At 39.9% G+C, this 27,102-nt stretch overlaps 1 protein-coding gene across 21 annotated transcripts in view; it reads right to left on the reverse strand.

Moving 5' to 3' along the window:
• LOC127375151 (neurexin-1a) overlaps positions 1–27,102 on the reverse strand; it is a 240,738-nt gene that overhangs the window by 154,561 nt on the left and 59,075 nt on the right. For 17 of the 21 annotated variants that reach the window (XM_051421201.1, XM_051421192.1, XM_051421106.1 and 14 more), the window contains 2 exons: positions 4,244–4,545; positions 658–681 (listed from right to left, as the gene is read on the reverse strand). In XM_051421201.1, the coding sequence (XP_051277161.1) occupies positions 658–681; positions 4,244–4,545 (326 nt within the window). The remainder of the gene's footprint in view (positions 1–657; positions 682–4,243; positions 4,546–27,102) is intronic. The other 4 variants (XM_051421146.1, XM_051421137.1, XM_051421127.1 and 1 more) reach the window with 1 other exon arrangement.

Consider the following 27,102-nt stretch of genomic DNA (forward strand, 5'->3'; position numbering starts at 1 on the left):
CAATCACCTTTTAGTATAGGACAATGACTGGGGGTATTAGACAAAAAAATTACATGCATGCATTTGTCTTTTCTTTTTGATTACAAGCATACAAAAAGAAAATATTTCAAAAGTCTTGACTGGGATACGGAATCAGTATTTTGACACACGGTGTCAGATGCATGCAAAAGCTCATGGACACTACAAAACCACAAAAAGAAGAAGAAAGAACCAGAGAAGCACCAATGACAAACACAGCTCAACTGTCACAATCATGTTGGCAAATGGGCAGTGTGACATTTGCAACACGTAGTCAAAGTGCATGCCATGCAAAGTGAATGGGGATACATCTGGCTGAGCCAAAGAGCATCAGGCCAGCCAGACAGGAGAGGGTCCTCATTATTAACCACAGCTTGATGCAAAAGGCTCGAAATGATGCTCCTAAAAGGGTGGATCAAACAGAATTGGACAGGAAACAAGTGAAATAAAGAGGGTGAAACCAATGAATGAACCAAGAAATTAAAAAGGATTCGAAAAGTAAGCAGAAGAGTACCAACCGCAATTTCCCTTTTTTTGTAAATGACGTCTACAGTAAAAAAAGAAAGAAAAGAAACACACGGCAAACCCAAACTAAGAAACAATTAGAATGATATCTACCGAACAATGTAGTTTGTTTACCATAGCGTGTCCAATGCCTGAGTGCTTTGTGGAAAAGGGGGGAGAAAGGAAATTAAAAACTGTGAACAGAATAACGATTGTTACTCAAATAATATATGATGGTCAATATTGTTAGTACATTGTTAAACGGCAAAACCATACTGGTTAGTAGAATGACACATTCCATGAATGATGTTAGTTAGTTTCCAAAGCATGTTAGTAACATAGAGAAAAGGGCAAAATAAGTTTAACAAGAAAAAAGCAGACCAAGGAAATAACAAGAATGCTCCACAGGAGGTGCCAGAGCTCAACCAGTGACTCCCTAAGTTCCTCATGGTGTTTCTGCACCATGCTCTTTATGTGACCATACTGTTCAGTAGCAGAAAAAACTCCCTTACCTATGTCCTCACAAAAGGTTATGATTGACAGACATCAAATGGTTCATAAGAAAGAATGCCTAAAGCACATCAGTTGACCCTCTTTAACAAAGTCCCAAGTTCAAGACCATTTTATTTCTTTTTTTGGTACCAGTATTTTCCCTCTTTTGTTCTTGGTTTTAGGCTTGAGACCAATCCAGTGTATCACACTTTCCGGCGCTCATACAATACTGTACCTCCGTTTGGTCTTATTGATGAACTTTAGGATCACTTTACTGCAATGAGACAAAGCAAAGAAGACCCTGACACAGAATGAGGAGGATGGCAAATTTGATTCCCCCACAGAGCATGCACTCAATATGCTTGGTTTTCTTTCACAACTTGAATGCAGTGAATGTTCAAGCTGGCCAAATCCTTAGGTTTGCCAATAATCAATTTGCTGATTATGCAAAAGAAGCAGCTTTGGTACTGAGGTGAAGAGAAATGTTTCCCACCAAATGAGCAGGGACAGATCTAGAGATGTTGTATTAATGATGTGGTTGTAAGGCTTTAAGTTACTGTCCCTAAAAACCTTATGAAGTATTATATGTAGGTAAAAATACTTGTTTTTATTGTATGGTAAATAGAAAGAAATGTGTGCCGTTCTATTTATCACAGGCTAAACAGTCAAATGTGTTATTAGCATTAAAAGCATCCACTTATCGCCATGACCCTGCACCACCTGCTGAACCTAACCCTAACTTAACTCTAACCTTGACATACTCCAATCCAATCCAATCCAATATGTCTTCACCTTGCTTCTGAAGAGACAATGCTGGCTTTGGCAAGTGATCTGCACAAACCACATGGGATCTCGACCTCCCAATTGTCTAGACAGACTTCTTGTAGCGGCAGGAGTGGATTTATCTCAGAATGATGTGAAAGACCAACGACGGAAATCAGGCCAGCCTTTTTCTGTTACTGTCGCTCCCACTGACGAACCCCATTTCTGGATGGTTGTGCAAGTAGTACAGAGTGTCTCTGTGCCATGACCACATTGCAGGCATTTGGGTTCCTCATAGAGAGCCCCAGCCAGAAAGCATATTGTTTACACACTACACTGTAGTCTTTTTTGTCTACTTTCTGGTCCTTAAGAAGACCAGGGATATAAGAGCCCTCTTGGATTTACATATGCTTAATCCATGGTTAGTGCAAGTTCCCGCTGTTGCAGTAGGTACAGCCAAGTGACTGATTTACTGCAGTCAACCTGAAAGAAAGAACAATATTTTCTCGTTGCCATGTTTCCTTGACAGAGATGATTCCCCCAATTTTGTTTAGTGGGAGTATGAATATCACAAGTTAGAACTGATCACAGGCTTCTCACGTGTTATTGCCAGGGGATTTTCTTTCACCAGGGTAATACTTTGGGTTAGTGCCCAGAGTTGGAACTGTTTTCAATCAGATTACAATCATCAGCCAACTGTAAGAGGAGTCCCTTCAGCCTCAGTAAAGGCTAGATTCTTGGACCAGAGCCTCTGAAAACCAGATGAACAGCGATTGTTGAAATACAGTAGAGTACAGAGGCCCACACATAACTGGCCTAGCTATAAATGGCACAAGACACATCAATTTTCCACCTATGGCCAATCAGGCCCTGGAGTACTGGAAGAAACCCCATATGCTGTTGTAATAGACCCCCTGGACAGAGCGAGTCATAAAACATCAACCTACTGGTAAGCAGTAATCGGGATCCTGCTAGAGTTGTGGCAACTTTTAGCCAGCAGGGATGTGAAATTCCAACCAGCAACTTACTCAGTGGTGTCTTACATCAATTGACATCAGAGAGCCAGTAGTTGCCACTGAGAACGTGTTGATGTGTGCCTCAGCAAGTCTTTGGTCTCTTCAGATTGCTTCATGGGTTCAACAGACTGGCACTGTTGCTATCTCCAAGGGCAGTTTGCCACTAGCAGAATACCAGCTGCATCCTGACACCATTCAGTATATGTTGGCCTGGTACAAATCAGTAGTAAATCTGTTTGCAACGTGACAAACATTCAGTGACCTCTATAGCTTCACTCTTGTCAGGACAATCTGTCCCCTGCAGGTGCCCATGCTCTTTGGCCGAAGGCTCTGCTTTATACCTTTCATTCATCCCATCTGATTCCTCTGCTCTCGTGGAGAATCAGGCAAGAACCAATTCTGTTGGTATCATGGCCAGTCCCCCCTTCATGAGCAGCATTGCCATGGGCGACTGGCACTTTCTGATGTTCTCTGATGTTAACAAATGTAATTGGAACAAGCTGCTGAATAGGATTTCTACAGAAGTCAACTTTGTAAGTAATCTTGTGCTTTCTAACCAGGTCACATTGTCACACATAGTCTCTTAAGAGTTATTAAGGCAGACAAGAGTCTTCAGGGCCATGGAGAAGATCCCATTGGAGCCTATAGTTAGTTTTGCCTGTGCTCACAGAACTTAGAATTAAAAGTGTAACTCTAGATTTAGTTGTGCTTTACATAGATTTTACACTTTGTTCAAAAAGTAGACTTCATATAACATCTAATGTGCTGAAATGTGCTGAAATGTGCTAAACGTGCTAAAACATGTATGCATGTATGTCTAATGTTAGTCTTATGTTCCTATTGACTAAATGTTTTAAAATACTTTTCTCTTACCTCATGAAACAATCCCTCAACAAGGATGTCAACCTTAATAGAAATGAGTGCTAAATCACTGTACTAAAATCTAAAAAAACTTTTAAGTAAAAAAATGTTTTACTTAAATACTGAAAACAATGAAAATTGTAGCTGCTTCTTAGGGTACACATATCATACAATGTATATCTATCAATGTATTACTTATATTTCCCTCAGGATAAATAAAATATCTATCTATCTATCTATCTATCTATCTATCTATCTATCTATCTATCATATCAACGGTATTAATATTAAACCCAAATGAATATCAACTCATTTGTTGTCAAACATTTCAATGATTGCTTTGACTACTGTTTTAAAGCAACGTTTTTCTTTTCTCCCTCAAACTGTAACTTAATAGAGGTCCTGATTCACATCTAGATGTCTCTGCGTATTTGTGGTTCTGTTTTATCTCCACCATACACCACCATGATTCAATTTAGCAATCTAATTACAATGTCTGGAAAAAATAATATATTGTATGATGGTAATGATTTAAGTGCATTTGTTTTGATTAATTTACTGAGTCTCTGCATCACCCTCTGTACTGTTACCTGACGTAGATTCCTTGTTACTTTGACATCATGCCAATCATTGTCATTAAATTTCCCATTGACTGGCTCCACAAGAGCTTCAAAGGCTCCAGACCCCAAATTAATGACGAGTGAGACAGCCCCATTTTTCAGTGCCAGGTTGACGTAATCAGCTGATTTGCCCGTGTGCAGCATCAGTCCATTCCTCTGTAGGGTTTTGAATGACAATGTGATTTCATCACTGCTGCTTTGAATCGGGTTCAAGGACAAGTCGTAGCAGAAGAACTCCGATCCTTTGAAGGTTGCGACATACTCTTCTTTTCCTGTGGAGACAAAGAAAGAGAAATGTGTTGCATTAATATCTTGGGCTCTTGGGTGTCTGTTGGGAAGCTGTCAGAAAAAATGAGAAAGAATGTCTCAAAAACGTTGGATTAATAATAAACACACTGAAATAGGCTAGAGGTGGGAAGCTGAAACGTGATGGGAGGTGCATATAGAGATATGCTTACTAGCTTTCAAAGACCAGCTAGTACCTACCTCAGCCAGAGAACACAGGCGTGCAGACCAAAACACTGCATTAGATCTACGGCTATTTTTCATATGTCACACTAAGTAGAGGTACCTGGCACATAATGATGATGTACTCCAGCACTGATATCCCTGTCCAGCTTCTCTTTTCTCACGCTATTGTGTCTTTTTGATCAAGGCTGGGGATCAACAGGTTGTCGCTGCTACATCAACCTGTAGTTGTAGGCTACAGCCGCCCTACCTGGCAATTGTGAACATACATGTTCAGTATTCACAAACCGTATGCCCTCTTATGTAAATGCTAACAGAACTTGTGGCTAATTTACACCAGTCTCATGAGAAGATTTGAGAATCATAAAACATCACGGCAACACCCCATTCACACACAATAATTAGCATCAAATAATATATGAAAGCACCCTTCGACCACATCACATAAAATGATATCCTGCTGCCTGTTAAATCAATGATGTGATATGCAATACTGTCACCATGTAATTTAAAGTCTACGCACACTCCTCAGCCAGCTTCACAGAGACACACACACACAAACACATTTAAAAGTGGAGTGCTGAAATTTCAAACAAATCTCAACAATTTGGCCTCTCAGCAACAGAAAACACTGTAAAGCCTCTCATCTAACACAGACCACGGGCTAAACAAACACCGACTGAGATATTTCTTTCACCTTTACACAGATAAGAAGGACCGCAGTAGTCAGCTGGATTTGGATTGCTGGAATGATATCTGTTCTAGCTTTGGTCTTCTTTGGAAAACCACAAGCAATGAAGCTATTCACTTGTGTTAGAGTTAACTTTGTCTTGACACTATATGAAATCTGATGTGAAAAATCTACAGTATCAGTGAGGAAGAAATGAAACATTGACTCCTGTGACTTTGTAGAGGTGTCAATCAATGACTCTTTACTACGAATCAATATCTGTGCTATAAAGGTTTATCAATAAATTCTCGCTCGTTTGTGCTTCTCTTGAACCAAGAGTTGTACCGGCTCCCCTATATTTATGACATCAGTATTTCTGACCAACTATCCAGCATCCTCCCTGTGACAGCTCTACATGAACTCCTCCCACCATCAAAAACACTCAATTAGTTCAGCTAGTCTCTCAATGCGCTCGAGCGAGTCTCCGCTCATCAGTCACCAGACATTCTCAAATATGGCAAGGGCTTGAAAGAGCAAAAATAACCTTGAGAAAAACCGTAACACTGTTAGCGTGAGATAAAAACAGAGTGGCACTGAGCGTCAGAGGGTGATGCATGTGAACACCCATTAGAAGGCGTTTAAAAACAGGTTTAGACAGATAACAAGCCATTAAAGCCACTCGCAGAAAATAAACCACAAAAACACAAATGGACCAAAGCATTCAATTATCATAAATGGAGAGCGCTACACATTTATGTATGCTTGCCAAATAAGAAACACAAATGCACATTCAAATACGTGAACACATGCTTGGAGTAGCATCCAGGCATGCATACAACAACACAACAAATAAAAGGGGTTGCTGTCCACAACGATTTGTCACCTCATTGATTCCCCCTTAAAGGCACTATAGTGCACCTCTGGGAAAACTGCAAGGGGCCGTAATTGAAGTTGACTGGATCTCGCCACTCTTTGGTCATTCCCTCAATGTCTGAGCCCCCCTATCAGTGAAAATGAGAGACCTCTACCCTCTTCACTAAACCCACCCATCCCCACTCTACAAGCTCAGTGACCACATAACAAATAGAGCCAATAGTTTGGGGTCATTCTCATCTCTCTCCCTACACATCCCCATGCCTGCACTTCACAGTTAATTCCCTTAACCAGTGGAGAATGAATTGTGTGTATACAGGCAGCAGGGCCGTTGTTAGGAATTTACAACACTTGGGGCTCAGCCCAGAGGCAGTTTCTCTTCAGAGAATCGTATTTCCATTCAAACACTGGCAGTCTGGTGCACTCAGATGTAAACATATGTAAGACTAAATGAAGCAGAACAATTTGAGCATCAGTCTGCACTCAGCTGCAGTATATTTTGTCAAAAGAAAATATGTTAAATCCAAAAACCATTCAGTTCATTTCATTTTATGCCTCTATCATTATGACCACCTAATATAACTGAACGTGAGAGGATTGTTCTAATAACTAACTAACTTCTTTTTTTTTTACAACGATATTGACACTGGCAAAGCATGACTTGTCAATCTTTAGACATTTAGCTTTTGGAGGCATTTCACCATCAAATGCTCAGCCAAGTCAAGTGTCAGGCCAAGCTAGCACTCAAACTTCCATCTGGCCTCCAATGTTAGTCAGCTCACAAGCACACAGCTGGCTCCTTTTAGCTGCCTTTTCATATTTGGATAATAAACCACTCTTCTATGCAAAATATGTTCCTTTTAAGTGCTGGGGAAGCATATACCCTGTAATTATCTTTGGCTGGTATAGTATTTTTTTGTCTTTGCCATCCATTTTCCAAGCCATGAAACCCAAATAAAGGTCAAATACTTTAGAATTTTTGACCACTAGGGGAAAGAGACACAATAACAGCAGCGGAGACACTCTAAAAGCGGTGCTTCACAAAGCAAAGTTCAGCCCTACTCTCAGAACATTCACCTTTTTCCTCTCAATGCAGTTTGCAGGCCTGATTTGTCACCTGAACTGCAGCTCTACTATGCGTTTTAGCTTCTTCATGTTCATAATAGTGTTGGTTTAATGGCCCACATCTTTATTGTTCTGGTTCAGTCTCACTGCTCTCATCAACCTCATTTCCAGCCACAGGTTTTTCCGCAAAAAAAAAGCTCTCAACCGACTGCCCGAGTGATACATGACCAGCACCAAACAGCAGACGAACAAAGTTAGAAACTAGCTGGTGAACCACTGGTGAAGTTGGAAGAGCCAAATAAGGAGATGGTGGAGAGAAAAGCAGAGCTTAATGGAGAGTGAACATAGTCAACCATAAAAATTACTCTAAATTAATGCTAATTTGTCTGCTGAACAACCTAGCATAACATGTCGTGTGTGATCTTCATCATTAAAGAGCTCTGAAAACGGATTAGTCTTACTATAACACTAGCCTTGGCTTTGGCTATTATGCACCATAGTGTAAAATCAGCATAAGCTTGTTACGAGTGAGCTGAAAGCGACTGCTTACACCATCATGCTTTGGCTCTAATATAATACACTGTAAAGTATTTTCTTTGTTCTAATCTAATTAGATATGGCCCGTGACTGGCAGCGCCCCAACCAAAAAGCAGACAATGGCCTAACTGCAGACAAATGCAGATAGCAGTGCCGGTTTGCACGATGGCGTGTAGCTAAACGCACACATGCCAAGTTTAAAGCAGGATCATGTAAAAATACTAACTGCTAAATCCAACATACCCCACCCCCTTGAGGAGTAAGCACTTTCTGAAAGTGAAATCTGACATTTTTGACAATTATCCCCTTTACATATGCCTAAAAGGGATAATGACTTCCACCTGAATTCACCTCATTAGGCTACTATATGCAAAGGATGTCCTGAATATTTTGTGCATTCAGTGTATAATTTGTGAGCCTTGAAAGGACGACATCGCAGTGGTGAGAAGTGTGTACCTGTGTGTGCGTTTCTTTCAGAAACAACATCACAGCGGACATAGCAACCTGCAGGTTATGTGTTACTCAGATGTGTCATTTTTTGTAGTTAAAAAAAAAAGACTTGATGTTGAAGAAGTCTGCTGTGTTGTCATTGTGTTGCCCTGGGTATTTGGGTGTGTCCCACTTGTCTCTCCAGGGTGTCCTATGGTCTAGAGTGAATCAAGCTACAGCAAACTGCCGGCACCTTAATGCCCTTGAGTCTTGACACTGAATGGGAACATGGATAAGAGCCAGCTCCTTCAGTCTGTTTTTTGGGAACAGAGGACAGAAAAAGACGCAGAAGTGTAGCTCCTAGGGAAAGCAATAAATAGACACATAGGTAAAAACTTGTCACAGTCTATTGTTCTGTCATTCAATCCCTTTTTGAACAAAAACAAGATATCATTGTCTTCATCAACACCCAATTTACACCAAGATGTTCAAGTTGTTAAATTCACCATTAGCAGAACATATTTTAAATAGCGGCTGCCTTTTCTTTTCTTTAGTTTCTTTAGAGACGCAGTAAATATCACTGTGCTTTCTCCCATAATCTCCTCTGAATTTAGGATTGCCTTTGTCATATAAATGATTGTTAATCAATAGCATGTAATTGTTATTGCCATTCAGGAACCTCATTCTCTATGGTCACATTACATTTGTGGTTGTGGTGCAGAACTAACTACCCATATAGATGGAAGTAATACAATTATTCGCCATTCAAATTAAATTAGTGTCACAAAGAGTCAAAGAGCTATGGTGCGGGATGAAGCTACCACAAACAGCTAGATATACGTCACCGCAGAAATAGAGGAGCCAGCATAAATGTCTCCGACGTATAATTTAAACCTCAGTTAAAAGAAGCTGAATATGTAGAACCAAATCGCTCATTTATTATGAAGCACCAAGGGGCCATAAGCAGGAGCATATGTACAACAGTGCCAGCATGTGACTGAGCGACCAGGAGGCTCCTCATCAGTCACTTTGCTCTGACACTAATCTGGCATCTGCTACTCTATGGCTGCTTTTTAAATTAGCTTGCACCCAGGGGAGCACGACGCCTGTCAACATCAAATCATGACACAAGGGTCTGAAACAGACTCAGCAGGATATGAGAAAAATGACCTGTGAAATGAACGTCAGGGGTAGCTTTCATTTTAACTGTCATTATTCCAATCTTTGACATTTTTGACCAGATGATCTGAGTAATACATTTCTCAAAGGTGCGGAGACAGGGTAAAGGTGAAATGATGGAAAATGATAGATAATCATCGTCATTTATCATTTCAAATACAAACACTGTATTGTTCCCAACATGTTTTAGGTCGCTGAAACCATTTCACGCATATTGCATTAGAAAACATTATGTGAAAGATATGCAGTGACAACAGAGACATTGTAAGGGGCTGGCGTAGAGGGTATATTATAATAGGCATTGCTAAAACAGACACACTAATTATGTTGCCCATGTCCAACGGTGTCTTCTTGTTCATGACATGTCCCCAGCATTAACTGTGACTAACTCTACATCACTGTTTCCCTGTCAGAGATCTCACTAACACCCACCCTCCTGGCACCACTAGAAATACCCTTCTTCAGCTCTCAGTAACAAGCTGAAGTAAAAAGAGCTTGTTGTGCCACACTCTGTTTTCTAAGGTTCAGAAGAAGTTCACAGTTCTGGGAAGAAAAAAAACACTTCCAAAGTAGCACCTGTGGAGTTTTTAAGGACTAGATGTACCATGAATAAAATAGGATGCTAAAGCCATGCAATGTGGAGACCACAGTTGTTTAATCGTCTGTGGCAAGGCTCTCTGACTGACACTGGATTTCACTCTGTTCCCATTCACTCTCTGTTTCCATGTTTGACTGGCAGCCTATTAAAATGATACAGAAGTTAGTGTGTGGCAGCCTATTAAAAATGATAGGAAGTTAGCGTCATGAAGCCGGCCTAAGCCTCTTACGTTATGACAGAGAGGAGAGTTTCTGAAGTGCTGCATTCTTCGAGAACATATTTTATTACGTGATTATTACACCATTCAGAAAGACTTAATACAGTGTCTCAAACTGCTCTCTGCTCGCAAGGTAGGCGTCCCTAATCCATTGATTGCTGTGTTTCATATCAATTCTGGTTCATCTCTGCAATAAAAATGTAAACCCCCGTGAGGCGGATTGTTTTTGTTGCCGAGAGTGGAGACAGAGCAGCAGGAATGGGCGAGAAAGCCTCAATTAGCTCAGTTAAATGTAGCCAGGCATTCAAATGAAGGAGTCAGCATGTGTGGATATGTGTGAGCTTACACATACCAAGTTCTGTCAGACACCATACTGTGTTAGCTTAACGTACACTGTCATTTAGATTCACAGTATGAAGGACGTCTCGCTGCGCTCTGAGAGAGTGCCCTCCCCCCAGTTATTAGGCACTTAATAGAACATCAGTCTATCAATTTGTGTGCAAAGACAAAAAGTGTGTGTGTGTGTGTGTGTGTGTGTGTGAGCGAGTACTTTTATGTCTTTTATATGATATTTTATTTAAATGAGTCATAATTAAGTGTACTATCATTATGATTATGCTGGTGAATTAGTTTTGTTTCTCTTTGCAGACAGCTGATGGTCAAATGTATTTTTTCTCAGCCCAAAACTAATGATTACGATAATTATTGATTGATCTATTGGTTAATCTGTATTATTCAGATTCATTGATCAGTCTGTAAATGTCAGAAATTAGTAAAAAAAAAAAAAGCCCAGCAAACAGAGCTCCATTTCACTCGTCTAACCTAATAACCCAAAAACTGAATTCAGTTTACAATAATATAAAACCTCTGCAAATGAGAATTTTTGGCATTTTTGCTTGAAAAATGATAAAATAGTTGCAGATTACTTTTCTGCACATTGACTAATATACTATTATCATCGAGTTTTGATTTTCTCACAGCCACATTTTTGCATTTCAGCCAACATCATGGACTTCTTCAATAGCTAGTAATATAAATGCAGCAACATGACATTACCACATTACGATGACAGAGAAGTGACAGAAGATCTGTCAGTACCATATACTGTCAATGGTTGACGCAAGCTAGCTTTTTTTACTTAGCTTAGTTAGCTTAGCTGAACAAACCAGAGAACAGAAACATATTTCAACATACTTACAGGCGATGCATCAACAAAGGATTACAGGCAGGACTGATAAGTGCACATTTCTCAGCAAATTTCAATGGTAGTGGGCTCTAAACATTTCGCTTTCTTACAACCAAAATTGAATTCTTGCTTCTCTCATATTGGTACAGGAAACACAGGGTAAACCTGAGAAATGACCCCCCCTGGTGGCCAGGAGTTAAAAATGTAGCGTCTTAACATGACAGCGAGTATAATCTGTATTCGGTTTTGAAAGCAGGTAAAATTTCATTGGTTTTATATCCAGGTAATAATGTATTTCCAAAGTTTTATTTTTGTTCAGTTTTTTGTTGTTGTGGAAATGAAGGTTGGGACAAAATAATGGAACCACCTACAAATCTGTGAACGTCAAGACTGTAATAGGGAGTGTTATTATTTTTCACTTAAACCCTAATTGGATTTCTGTCATGCTGCATCCTGAACCACTTCTAGTAAGAAATTGAACCATAATTTAAGAACGAAAGCCTCCAGTTTTTTTGACGAACAAAGGAGGAGGAATCTTACTTACAACTGATTCACACTGTATTTAATCCTGAAACCACTGTGTGTAGGAGGGTATGGTGAATATGGGAACACCATAAGAGAAAACAGTTTGCACCACAGGGTAAATTTTGGTCCAGTAAATTACCTACATATTCCATGGTTTTTACACAGTCATGCAGAGCAATCACCACAGAAAATGATTCCCACACAGTTTCTACCAACAGCATTGCGGATGGTACGATGTTTAACAGCTGGCGACACGGATTGCAGGTAGAAGGTGTCCTTTTATTTTCTCCAGATACTCGGTAAAAAGGGTGAAAGATGCCTCAATAGACTGTTATCTCATTGCTCCATGGTTTGTGCTCACTATCAATACGTTGGAACCTAGAGTAGGACGACATTAAAATAAACAGTATACTGGAAGTAATCATAAAAGTGAGCATCAAGATGATGATGATAATGGTATTTTTAACATTGTGACATGCTTTTTTATTGTAGTGGTATTGGGCAACATGCATATGTCACAACAATGTATGTACATATAACCTATATATTATAACCTGACCCTCTTAAGTCATCATATACAATAATATCGGGACATCTCTCTCACTTCAAATATATAAATGATTTAATTAACATTTATAAAGGTAAGTACATTGCTGCTGCAATATTGCCATGGAGCGGAACTTAATAAAGTCAACACTAAATATTAGCATGTTAGTCTGTCATTACAGAGAAGAAGCCGTGTTTACAGTCACTGCTGGCACAAAGCTAGAATGAAGGTCAAAGCTACATCCTGTTATTTATAGCCTCTATTTGTGTCAACATCTCTTTCTAATAGTATTATAGTGTGAGGCATATACAGTTGCATTTCAAAGGTTACATGAAATCATGCTGAGGCATACTATATGCTTCTAAAATATGAAACAGCAGTTTGGGAATTGATGGTTTTGGAGAGTGGTGGAAACCGGCCGGTAAAATCTAAAACATAGCTCTAACAAAGACTCAAACAGTGTGTGTCAGCAAGATCACACACAGTCCATGTCTGGTCACTCTAATTGGCAGTGTCTCAATGAAGTGTGTAGGCAACTCTCCTGTGGGAGCAGCTCCCACAAGAACACTAAACCACTTCATCCGCAGCTATAACTGGCATTGCAACCATTGCAACCTGCACACATTCACGCATGCATGAAAACAAACATACAATAGATAATGGAGCTAATATGGACACACACATACACACACAGCCTCACACACACACACACCCACACACACACACACACACACACACACTAGTTTCTTCTCTTGAATACCCTTGACACATAAACTGGATGAAATTCTAATAACAATACTGACTCCTGCAATGTCTACATTACAAAGTGCAATTTCCTCTTAGCAGAAAAAGTGTTTCAGACAGCTTATAAAACAAGGTATTATATGCAGACTCACTAGCCACATTAATCTGCATGTCAGAGAAAATATTTCATTTTATTCAAACTGTCCACTCTACAATAACATCTAATTTTGCTTTTAAGATATTTGATTGCACTGGAAACACAATTACATAGAACAAGTTGTTTCCACATGAATAACAATATCAAAATCACACATTTTTGCAAAACAATAGGTGATGATGATGATGTGTGCGTGTGTGTGTGTGTGTGTGTTTGTGTGTGTGCTTTAGATACACTGTTGAAAGGGTTCTGTGAGCATCAACAGAGGGATTATAAGAAACGTGGAGGCTTCTTGTTTAAAACTTAAGACGATTTTTGAGATCAAATATATGTCTGAGGTATAAAAAAAGACGGGTAGACATTTATAGTTGGCAGCTGGGCCATTAAACAGAATCTTTTGGTGCACTCCCCCACCAGAAGAACATTTCTGTGGAGTGGATTTAACAAATAACTCCCCCAAAAAGAGCATCTTGAGGACTTAATAGCACCGGGAAGAGACAAGGTAGTCAATCTCTTGATGATATACAGAAACCTCTTTTTATCCAATGCACAGAGCGGGTAATAGGGTAAAAGTAGCAAAGCCTCTCCAGTTCTTCGAATTTAGAAATAGCAAGACCCAACAAGAGGCAACTAAATCTGACAGGACATCAAAATAAGAGAAAAAAACTGTAAACACAAACACTCGCAGACAGACAAATATGCATGTGAATACCCATGCACTCAGGCAAACAAACACTGTATGAATACACATACTAAACCGCACACTTCCAGCTGCAAGGCTCTCATTTGCTCTCAGCCCATTACAGAATCACAACAGCATTACAGTGAAGAGGGAGTGTAATGTGCTGAATACTAATCTGCAAAGCCCAATCCATTTCTACAGAGTAAATCCAGGGGATAATAATGTAAGCCTTGGGGAGATGGGGGGGGATCAATATCCTCATCAAAAGAGAAGCATTTTGATATTAATGTATAGTCCACTTCACTTAACCATACGTACTGTATATTTAAAGAACAGGAGACTATAAACATTATTTCTTTCCTCCTATAGAAAATGTAATGGACCCATCAGCACTCATTTATCATAACTGATGATAATATATCAGCTATTATTTACTATCAAAACCAATGAACAGCAGGAACAGGTGTGTAGTAACGTTTGATAGTCGCCTTCTGTCTGCATGAGCCCCATTTGAAATATGCCGGTGCCAATAAATCTTTGCCATAAGCATCTCAACAAGCTGCTCAATTTGAATGTACCCTTGTCAAGGTTGCCAGTGTGGACCTAAAGTGCATGCTGCAAGAGAGTGGCAGAAGTTAGTGTCCACTTTTGATTACTGGAGCGGGGGAAGCAGTGTCTGACTGTAAAGGACTGGCATTTGGCAGATGTCTAATTTGGGCCATATACACAGAGACATTCCTCAGACAAGAGCAAAGTCAAGAGGCGCTGAGGCATGTCATTGCACAGAAATAATTCATGTGCTAATTACATTGCCAGTGTGTCTCAGGATGATTTCTGCACAGAGCTGCTCTTGTCTTCCCAGCTCTCAGCTCTGAGATCCACTCTCTGTCTGACACAGCATGAATCCTTGATAGTGAGCAGACACCCAGACACATCAGCAAAGACACTTTCTTATCCTCATCCTCAGTGCTCATCCCTCATTGCCCAGACAATGCATACGTCAGTATTGAAGCTACAAAGCTTCAGTATGTCCTTGGTTGGACTGTTTATTGCACACGCAATGAATTACACTGCTATTATCTGCCACTCGGATATTGTGACTAATTGTTTTTGCTCAATTTGATTAATGCAGTATTTTAACACACTGAAAAGCTCATCAATGCTAATAGAAACATAAATACAATACAACACAACAAGATGTGTATGTGTACATTGCTGTCATGGAATAATTCTGTATTATGTATATTTATTATATATATGTAGTATCTTGTACAGAGCATTGTTTTCTGTAAGTCAATATGGATCCATTTTGAGAAACATAAAGACAGAAAAAGAGACATCGAGAGAGAACTAGAAAGACAGAGTGATCCAAATGGATTTAGTTGCCAAATGTTTACTACTATCATGAGTGAAAAATGCTCCAACATGTTTGCTCTGCTGGAAATGCAAAAGTGAGTGATGTGAAATTTTCTACACAGGATTTACGGCTGCATCGTATGTCAGTAGCACTCAGACCTCAATAAAAGTAAAACTACTTAATCAGCTGTGGCGGAAACACTTACTGGTGTATTTTATGAGCTGCCAAAACTAATTAAACCATATAATTTGGGAAAGTCATCATCATCTGGGTCACTGCCATAACCTTCATTTCTCAAAGGATGCATAAAGAAGTTGAAATACAGAACCATTCATCCCCAATGTTTGTAAAAAAAAAAAGACTTGAATGAATGCAAGAAAAGCACTACCTCAGACTGCCTCATATTTGCCTTTCAAGAACAACCAGACCCTGCGTCAACAAAGGCACCATTCAATTATTAACTGAATTATGTAATTATTATTACAAGGTGGTAAACACTTTACAAATGTGTTTTCTAATAATTCAGTTGAATTAATTTTCAGTTGTTTAGGTCATAGTTTTACTTTGAAATAAGATTTAAATTTACTTTCATTTTCACTGACAAACTACAAAATATAGGATCCAGCGTGTAAGGAAACACCATTTTCCTTTGAAGTCTCTGGGTAGAAACTTCCCAGCATCATGTCTTCGACTGCCACACATACATACTTTTGTTCTTTCAGTTCCAAAGTCAACACAATGAGATCAGACTGTTCATTCATGCCTTTCATACTCTGACACTGGCGAAGTGGCCTGTCTGTCAGGACCAGTTCTTTCAGGTGCAGTGAGGTGAACTTGAGATAAATGTATCCTGAATCTAAACCAAATCTTCCCGGCACATCACCCCCACTCTCTCTTACTCAGATAAGAAAAGGGAACAGGGAGTCCTGCAGTTAGGTGTTGTGCACAGCTTCTTATTTTTTTTGTTTTTCAAATTGTGTTTCTTTGTCAGATTTTTAGTGGTCACTCAACAGAGCTTCGCCAGTAGCCTACGTGTGTTAACTCCCCTGTGGTGAAAGAACACGGCACAGCACGCTGAGCAGCATCATTGCATGTTTAAAAATGTGCTCCAATGAACAAATCGCTGCAGGACAGTGAAGCTTGACAGAATCCCAGCATCACCTCGCTGAGCTGCTGGGCAAGGTCACCAACACCAGAGTGGGTTTATGTTCTTGTTGGCTAAAGGATGGCAGTTCTCAACTTCCATTGTTATATTCATTACGTTTTCAGTTTGCTTTGGTTTTTATATTTATTGCAAACAACTACCGACCAATTATTTTCTTTCATGTCGGACTAGATAACAACTGTCCCAAACGTATATCTAGCAGGTATATCATGGGATTTGCCGCATTATGTGGCGTCGCACTAATACATACACAAGGAATTTCCACAGAACCTATTGTGTGTATTTAACATCAACACACCCAGTGCCTTTTCTCTCCCAAGTCGCCTGTTGCAATGCCAGCACTGCACTGAGGGGTATTTGAGCAAGGAAACACAACACATTCCTCTTTGTGTCTTACAGAAAGCCTCCCAGCTATGAGTAAGATCACACTAAGGTATCCTTAGCAGTGGAGAACCAGAGGCACAAGTGTTTGTACTGAGCCAAACACTCCATAGCAAAGGAGATGAAACCCAGGTAGAAGAAGAATGCCTGACACCAGAAGAGGAGCATTCATACAACCACCCCCACTTCAAAGGCTAAAAAGATGGGCTAAAAATAAAGACTACGGCACAGTGCTTTTCTCTTAACAGGTGATAGGGAATCATGGTCCCACTTTATAGCTCAATGGGTAATCCAGTCTGGTAAGAGGATAAATAAATATATAGACTAATTAAACGGCCCTTTAAGGGAATGCAAAGCAGGATGCAATTGTGCTATTGTTAATCTATTCCTCACTTTTGGAGTGCTTAATCAGATCAGTCTATCGCTCTAATTACATTGACGACGCTGTCTTTTCTAAGGTTTGTTCACAGAGGGTTGTCTTATGTGGCCAATACTTCCATCACCTCAGCGACTGATAGTGGTAGGACCCTCTCCCCTCCTTTATCTACAGGGGGAGATTGTCCACCGGCAAAGATGCTGACCTATGGAGGGAAAATTACTCACTTTGGGGTGTTACTGTTTCAGCAGCACTATGGCCCTGCTGACACTAGACCAAGGTCATTTCATAATAGGTTGTCCAGCTGCCACTCTGCTGTCAACAGGCCTGAGTGATGAAGGAGAGTGCAGCCCGTTATGGTGACAGGAGTCAAGGCTACGGGAGCTTGATAAAGATCAGCCTCTATCAGGAGTGAAAACAGAAAAAAAAGAAAGATAGAAAAAAGATGATCCTGCATTTTGCCCCCTAAGCCCTCGAATGGGTGACAAATAGATCTGCTTTGTAGCTTGCGTCTGCGAGCCGTTCTGTTTTGCATTCTGCTGGGAGCTGCAACAGCCATGCCACAGGAATAAATGCATGTGATCGGCAAGAGCAGTCATCACAGTGCAGCAAAACCCCGAGAAGTATTGACTGTGTTACAGCTCTTTTCTCAGGTCGCTGTCAATCCTGTCAGTCTTATGAATTGATCAGTGGGGGTTCACATCCATCAGACTGACTCATCCAACACAGATATGATGTTTTGGAGTCTAATTTGTTCTATCCCCTGGGCTGAAGTAGATGGAAGTTTGCAGTTTAATGTTGTGTTTGTTTCCTGCTTTCAAGAAAGTACTTCTTGTATCTCTACTTTTAACATCTTTATCCATATAAACAATATTAGATTTTTGCAGATATTGTCTGTGTTTGGCCCTTAACTGCATGTCTGATATTTCAACCTCTTAAGACGTAGACCAACCTGAAGTGAACTGTCAATGGTTGTGTCTAGATCCATGTGTGTGACCAGAGGTCACCACACTTTTGGTGTCAGGTCTAAGTCATCTTTTATTTTTCTTCAGACACATTAAACAAGCGTTTTTATTCAAATTTGAATGTTCCATTTCTGGTATTATTCATGTTGACACTGTGATTTCTACAACATTCTTTATCTTCTTTGAATTATTATTATACAGCAATGAATGCTCTGTAGAAATATTACTCACTTAAAAATGTCACAATATTGCAGCAAATAAAAAAAACAACAAACAAAAATATTTTTTTCAATCAAATTAATGTATTTATCTTAATGGAAAGAAAAGTGTATTATGCTGTATGGGTATAGTGAATATATTTAAGGGGCTGTCATATTGCTTCTGAAGAAAATCTCTTTCCTTCTTATGTAATGAAAATGATAATATTAAATCCAGTCATGAAAAGACTTTGGTTAAGCTAAATGACTGAATGGTTTAGATAACTCAAATTATCTGTGGGTGTGATCTAAAATCAGGGCATATTATTTCCATAACTGCATTGTTAGTATTGTTGTTTATATTAAACATTTAACCATTACAAACAAAAACAAAAATTAAAATATTTGGTTGGCTGAAAAATGTTATTTGCTTTGAGTCACAGGAAAGTATTTTCAGTCTGTGCATGTGCATTTTCTGTTTGCTATGTTATACTGGAAGAAACTCGGGACTTAATGGGATTTCCTTGTTGCAGCAGTTTAAAGACAAAGGAATGATTCAGTACATACATAGCCTAATTCCATTTTATTCCTTCCGCTGGAACAAATAAATATACAAAAGCTGACATGCATACTGTATGCAAAATACACATCCCGTAAAATGCACAAAGAACCACGCACATTTGTATGTGTGTGATCCCATGATGCCTCTCGTGAGGAAAGGAATCCATTTCAACAGCATGGCACAATAAAAGCCCGGAAATGTACGAATTAATTAAAAGAACAGGGTTGCTTTTTCTGTTCCTCTGATGTGTGCTCCAGAGACTGGTGAAACAGCCCTAACAAGGGTCCCAGCATGAGCTTCGTTTTGCTTCTTTAAGAAATACATATGAGACAAAGAGGGACAGGGGACAGTGCAGACTGTTCAGGGGGAACAATTTAGTCTTAAGTCTTTTTTAAAACTGTGTTACTCCCCCACTCTAGATAAAACACACTGTCAATATGGTCCACATGTATCATGTATATTTATTCTGCTTTTCTAATCATATAATATAATCAAAATATAAAATGATGATGTATAATTCAACCTGCTCTGTTGTACCATAATGTCACACAAACGCTTGTTGATGCTGTCAATCATGCAGCGCTCCGGCAGAAACAACGGTAAATTGAAGGGATCATGTTTTGTGTGCTACTTTTCCAGAGAGTCCTTCTCTAGCACTCTCCATCAGGGCCATAGCCCTGGGTGACCGAGCTTTTTACCTATCTGCCGCATCCAGCCACCTGCCATGGAAATCACGGCTGTTTCCGCCATATGCCTCAATGTTCTGCCAAGCCTCTCCGATCTGTTCCGCCTTGAGCAAATTTCATTATGGGATGGCTGGGAGCACTCGGCGCTGCTCATTAAGGCTATCAGCGTGGCACGTCACCGTTTGTAACACGAGGGATGCAGGAGGTTGAATACCCCCAGCACAGAAGACTGCTCAACAAACTTTAGCTATTGTATAACTTTTGTTCAGGAATTAGGGTATGATAACATATGGTCTTCTCTCAAATACACACAAAGGTCATTCTGAAAATCAAGTCTTATTTTAATTTTTAAATAAAAAAAACAGAGAGCTAGGTAAGATTATGATTGCAGAGGTAAATAACTAATTGTATGCCACTGGCAGAAAGCAAATGGCTAGCAGGTGGCAATTAAAATTATATCACAGGACACCGCAAGAGTATAAGAGTTTAAATCATTGTTTGTTCAGATTTAACACATACTTCCTCTTACCACTCAAATGATGAATTCATAAGCAATATGCTGTTTGATACTATGATATACTGTACGTAATAACTCTTGTTGAAAAGCAAATGTATATAACACAGTGACTCAACTATATATGCTGTTGTATTGTATGTGGAGCTAAACAACTAATTACACTACTAGCAGATAATTCTGGCACACAGTGTGTTTATAAGACAGAGCCGATTCATTTAATGATAAGACGTCCTCCACTATCATACATGAGCCAGTGTTGTGTTGCCATCAGGCAGTGGCAGTTGTCCACTAACATGGTCAGCGTATAGCCAGATGGAGCTGAGCCACAGGGATCAAACGGAGAGTTCTGCTGCTGGAGGATTCCTGCCAGCTAACACCCACCACCCTCTGACATTTCACTGTCACACCACTCTATATCTTTACTACCCTTGAAGAAGAAATGAGTTCACTCTGCTCAGGTATTACAGTCGCAGGGCTCGGAGGTGATTCTGAGCACCAAAACAATAATAGCTTATCTCTACGCCTGTCTTTTGCATTGTTTACTCACAATTGTATCCTTCTTTGTGTTCTCATGCGAGAAGGCCAATCTGTGGCCTGTGCATCGGAGAGGCAGAGTTTAGCTTCACTGTGCTTGAACGGGATGTTCACTCAGCCATGCCGGTGCCATGCACCCAGAGCCATCACAGTGCATTAACCCCTGGATGCTGTCTGCATGGCACTGTCTCACTGGACTGCAATTCCAGTCTGCTTCTAGTACTGAGGGTTTGTGGACCTCGAGCTGGCTGAGGGAAGGGATAATAATGAATAATGCTAAGATATTTTTTTAAAAATACCAGAGATGTAGAGGGGGAACATGAAACGAGGAATTACTTGGCATGAAGACAGATCTGTTGTTTTGTCCTTCTAACTGAATGGTTTAATAGTTATAGTATGTGAGTGGTGTCTCTTGAAAAGTGTATTGATCTCTTCTCAATAGACCCTTGTCAGAGATGGATGAGATACAACGGTAACCAATCAATGCAGCTAGTTATTTACTGGCTTTAACTGTCAATATGCCTGTGCATCTAAGGCACATTGGCTAAGATGCATTCTTACATTTGCATTATTGTGGTGAGAATAAATAAATAATAATAAATAAATAACATCTCATTTGTGTGCAATATTTTCCATTTAACATCTTAACCATCTGTGCAGAGTTTGGCAGTTTCAGGGCCTGTGCTGGACCAAGGATACTGATGGATTAGAAGGTTCTTGAATGTGGCATGGCCTCTGGTCATTAACAGGAATCCACTGCAAGCTCACATTACTAATACACGTTGTGGTGTTGCCCGTGAATTTAAAAAAAGAGCAAACATAAATATATAAAATGTAAATACAAAAAACTCCTATTTGCTATAGGATAGCAGTTTTGCAGGCAATAAGAAAATAAGTTCTGAACTCAACAACAACAATGACAATCTTTGTTTAAGGTTGAAATAGAAAACCCAGCTTACAATTGACTATTTACACATAACAGATATGAAGCAGTATAAGAATTCATTTGGAGTTGTTTTTTCATCCTGGTATTCACAAGTTGAATATTCACTCTCCTGTAAGCTCTGTTTTTGGTCTCCAACAACTGTTTAAGGAAATGTCTGGCTCTTTAGCTGCTAAATGTTTGACTGTATTTACCAAGTGGTCGCTAACTTTGTCCTTTGGTGTTGGGCAGGTATAGTGAACAGTGAGTTTTGGGAGATTTGTTTTGTATAACTGAACTTAAAGAAGCTATGATGCTCCACAGAACTGAGGGGAACTGAGCTGGGTAAGAAATCACTGTGGGGTTGTCATTACTAGCAAACCCTTTCACATTACAAACAGTAATTTGATCCATTGTTATTATAAAAAGAACCAGACGATTTTACCTTAGCTTGTAGCAAAATAACCTGCACTGAGGAAGACTGTAGTTAACACTACAGAAGCTCCAGAAAACTGTCTGCTCAATTTACTGTAAATGCTCAGACCATATGATGGCAAACACCAGCACCTTTTCAACAACAAAAGGAAACTTTCTGCACTAGAATTGAACCTGAGCCAATCCAACAGTGTGGATGAGTGCACAATCAAAACTGAGGTACTGCGTTTTACAGACAATGACAAACAGTGAAAGTGTTGACAACTGTCTCCCTCCAGGAACCTCAGGCGAACAGCAGTAGCAGTAATCACAGGGGGGCCATGATGGGTTGGCACTCGGGCATGATGAAGGGCATGACTTCACATCCAAATGACCCACACCAGCAGCTATCAGCTCTGCACTGTTAGAGAGGCAATCCACACTGACGTCTGCCCTCATTTACTACAATGCTTACGAAGATTAAAATAGCCAAGCAGCTTCAACAAATTTAGAGAGCCAGGGGAGACAGAGCTAGAGGCGATAAGTCATTTGTGGAAACTCTGCTCTCGTCGTTGTCTCTTTGCGGGTCCTTTTTTTGGAAGCTAAGACTGTCCTTCTCCTGTGACCCCAGGGTGGCAGTCTGTCAGGCAGGACTGACACCAAACCAATGTCTAATGGCTCTTAAGCCATAAATATGGCCCCAGAGTTGACAGCCTGGATCTACGGTTCCCCATTATCTTGATTCATTCCACCACAAAAGCAGTGACTCTGCAACGTATTGTGGCCAACTTAAGAGGAAATTTCAGAGGGATCCACAGACTTGCCCCAGTGAATTGCAAAGTGGCTGAAGCCTATTCCTTTCTAATTAACATTTACAGGTCTGCTTGAACAATCTGTTATGACAGAGTACCAGGAGAAGCTCTAAGATGGATATTGAAGTATAAAAGGTGTTTATAAGAGACCCAGATAATTTAAAGTGCATTTCAGCACTTCTAAAAGATTCATAGTTCATCCCTTACTGTAAATCCAATTGTCCTGCTTTCTTTGTGCTGGCCTTGTGGACACATATTTCTGGAGGACATTAATTGAAATATGGGCAAGAGTCGGTCTGTTCAGCTGCTGGTCAACCGGAAGGATTCTAATGCCTTCCAGCAACATCAAACATGCAAAGAGAGAGACTAGGTTGATTAATATTTCACTGTTTCTTCCCCAGATGCTTATCTAACACATTTTTGCCATTACGACTCTACTCCCTTACAGTACATCTGTTTGTGCCTACAGCTGTGGGGGATCAGGAGCATTTTGCAATAATGAACATGAAAGATGAAACATCAAATCTTGTCCTACAAACTGACAGATTCTCTAAATAAATAATTAACTTTAAACTTTAAAAATAAAGTTTCTCTAAAGTTGCATAGTTTTTCATAAAAACTTTTCAGTATACAACATTAGCGTGTGAACATTGATTTTATGATAACATTAATAACATAAAATAGGAAAATCCTATTTTTCCTTACTTTCATATAATGAATTTAAATGTAAAATTCTGACATTTTCTTTTTTCTGTAAATTTATCTATGAATCATAGGTCTAGAATAGAACATAAGAAAATAGAAAATCAGAATAGCTCCCATTTGTACTAATTGAGAGTATATAAGGCCACATTTGACTTGTCTGGTATAGTCAGTAAAGGTGTAATTAAACAAAAGTGCTAGCAGCTTTGAGAGGCACAGTGGTGCTTTGGACTAAATGCAATAATAACATGCTAATGTTTAGCAGGTATAATTGTTATAATTGTTGTACCATATCACTTTAGTTAAGCTTAAGATACTGAGGCTGATGGGAATATAATTTAATTTTACAGGTTTGTTTAGTAGGCTTGTAGGCTATTTGAAAAATAAAAATTTTGACCTGCTGATGTTTCTACATAAATAGAACCATTATAATTCATCCTTGCGGGAACGTAAATGTGTGTAAAAAGTTTTAATGGCAATCCATTCAGTACTTGTAGAGACATTTCCCTCAAAACCACAACCTGTCAGGAGATCACCAAAGCCATTAGAACCCATCCTCTGAGGCAGCATAACTTATCTGTTAATACTAACAGAAATGCATGGCAGAAATAGTATATTAATATTTTAGAGACAGAATTTCACAAATCATGTTTTTAAGGGAGCTCAGAGGAGCCAAGCTCCCCCTGGCTCCCCCTGGCTCCCCCTGGCTCCCCCGCAGTTCACACTCTGCTCTGAGGAGCATGTACACATTAGAATGGCAATCCATCCAACATTAGCTGAGGATATTTCAGTCTGGACCCATGTGGTGGACCTACCGACTGGACAACAATTGTTGGTCTGAGACAGTATGTGATCCCCAGTGTCTGGTGGCAATGTTAGAAACAACATACTGCTTCCTTTAGCAGTAAATATAGGCATTATACATAAATAATGTGCAGCAAAATGGTTCAAAATGAACATAACTTCTAGGGAGATTGGGCTGCTTCAACATATATACTTTATGAGAGTAACTCCATATCATTACATAAGAATAATACAGCAGGATAATAATTTCTACAGGAGACTGTGAATTTTGCCCTGCTGAGTGTCATGTGGTCTTTGCTGTGTGTAGTTATCTCTGAGTCTCCCCCACTGCTTATTTACACAGCCATGTCATTAGATTACACCACTGAATGTGCAGCTTTAGCGAGGCAATCTTTCCATTGTGTGTCTGCTCATAAAACACGGACTGCTGTGGCAGTGGTGGCCAATTACAGTGTAGATTAATGTTGTTGACAGAGAATTTATTCATACAAGGTAGTGGGTGCCCAAGCTTTTCCCCAGGCCCTGGGAAAAGAGATGCACTCTATGATGTTGTGCCAGGGGGAGGAACTTCATTACTCACAGCAGAGGCTTGGCCACTAGTGTGAAGGCAAAGAGAACAAGAGAAGGGGAAACAGAAAAAGGAGAATAATGCAAAATACTGAAATTGAGCCCTAGCCCTGCCTTGTGACAAAGGTGCTTAAAAGTTGGTGCTTATCGGTCAGTGTAATGCAAATGGAAACACTCTGAGGGGCTAATAAAAATGTGATGGATGTCTCTATCCTTCTGTCTCCCTCCATTCACGTGAATGCTGTCAGTGCCTCCAGCCCCAAGGTCACCTGTGTTAGCTTTGGCCTCAGCTCCCTCCATCCCCTCCCAGCTTAGCATGCAGACTATCCCAGCAGCCCTGCAGACCACAGCTCACTGTCAGGGCAGCGAGCAGCACTGATATAGAGGAGGGCAGGCTAGCAGCTATAAAAAACAGGATAGATGAAGGCAGACAGAGGGCTGGAGAAGGGGCACAAGCAAACGGCAGACCGCAAAGGAAGGAAAATCTTCCACCCAACTGGAGAGTATCACAGTTCAATGTGTATCCCATCCCAAACCACGCCCTAACAGGCAGGGCCAGGGATTTCTAGATGATAGGCTGAGAAAATATGCCCTCATGTCATACAAGGCCAATGATCTTTCTGGTGGCTAAAACAAACAGCTGTGGTATCAAAGGGCTGCTGACGGGGTGAAATTGAACTGTAAAACAATTGCGCCACGCCTTGCAACCAGTGGCCATCTAATACCAGTACATCACACATCATGACACCTCATCAGAGTGAAATACAACTGCCATGTTTACACAGTAAATGTACCTGGAAACTGTAAAGTGCTCGTAATTTATTGGGGCGAATATATTAAAAACAGAGAAAAAACAAGAATATAAATTTGCAACATACTCTAATTAAATTCCGTGTATGATAATGTACAGTCTGTTGGTTTTTACAGCCCCTATTCTGATATAGAAAGACGATAGCTTCCCTGCAGCCCTGCGTCTGGTCATGCTCCCTTATAGCTTGTCACAGACCTCAATTGCAGATAGTAAATGAAGCCATAAATTTGATGGAAGTCCATAAACAGGGCTTTTAAATTGGCATGCTGCTTTTCCTCTCTGCTGAATAATGATAGGGAGCACTTTAACATCGGTAAGACTGGGAGATTCATTTTTGGTATTTATTTCCCAATTTCCTCTCATATCATCAGTCTGCATCGCATCACTTCCTTAGCACATTCAATAATTTCAGAAAATGCCATGGCCGAGATGCAATCTTATTCTGGAGCTTAAAAGGTGCGTGTTTCTGTGTGTGTGTCGGCACGTCTGAGCCTCAGCAAAGAGCTTGTGAAACAAAATGGCTGCAATGAATAAAGAGTGAGTGGGATTTATGAATAAATAGAGGCAGATAGCTTGTAGACTAGAATGATGGACAGATAGATGAACCTTTGCCAGCTGAGATAGGGAGCTGATTTGCACTTTGTATCCCTTCAATCCCTCTGTGGGGGAAAGTGCTGTCTCAGCATGTTACTGGCAGGCGGAGGCAAGAGGGGGAGAGTACGCCTACTCAACCAAAGCACCCTCCTGGCTGGCTTGTCCCTTACTGTCTGTCACAAGCACCATGCAGAGGGCTCCAACAGCCAGCAGCTCAACTAAACATCCGGCACATCTAACATATAGCATACTACTGTCATATTTTTAATTTGCATCAGTGTGATATCATAGTTCTTAGTCCAGTACTGTTATGGCCAATGCTCTGTGCAAGCTATGGTATGTACAGAGTATTACTTAATGTAACCCCCTTTATAGCTGTCCTTAGCTAGTCGTTATATGTGCGCTGACTGTATTGTAGTAAGATGCTGGAAAAAGTATAATTCTGTTTATTTTCTTACATATTTTGATCCTGGTAATTATTTATGATTGTTAGTTTTAAAAGCCAAACTTATTTTATTGCTAATTTGCAAGTTTCTAATTCTCATTATATTCCATGATTCTTGTTTATAAAACCTATATTATGCAT

Source organism: Dicentrarchus labrax, unplaced genomic scaffold, assembly GCF_905237075.1.
Source record: "Dicentrarchus labrax unplaced genomic scaffold, dlabrax2021, whole genome shotgun sequence".
In the NCBI taxonomy this organism is placed as follows: domain Eukaryota; kingdom Metazoa; phylum Chordata; class Actinopteri; family Moronidae; genus Dicentrarchus; species Dicentrarchus labrax.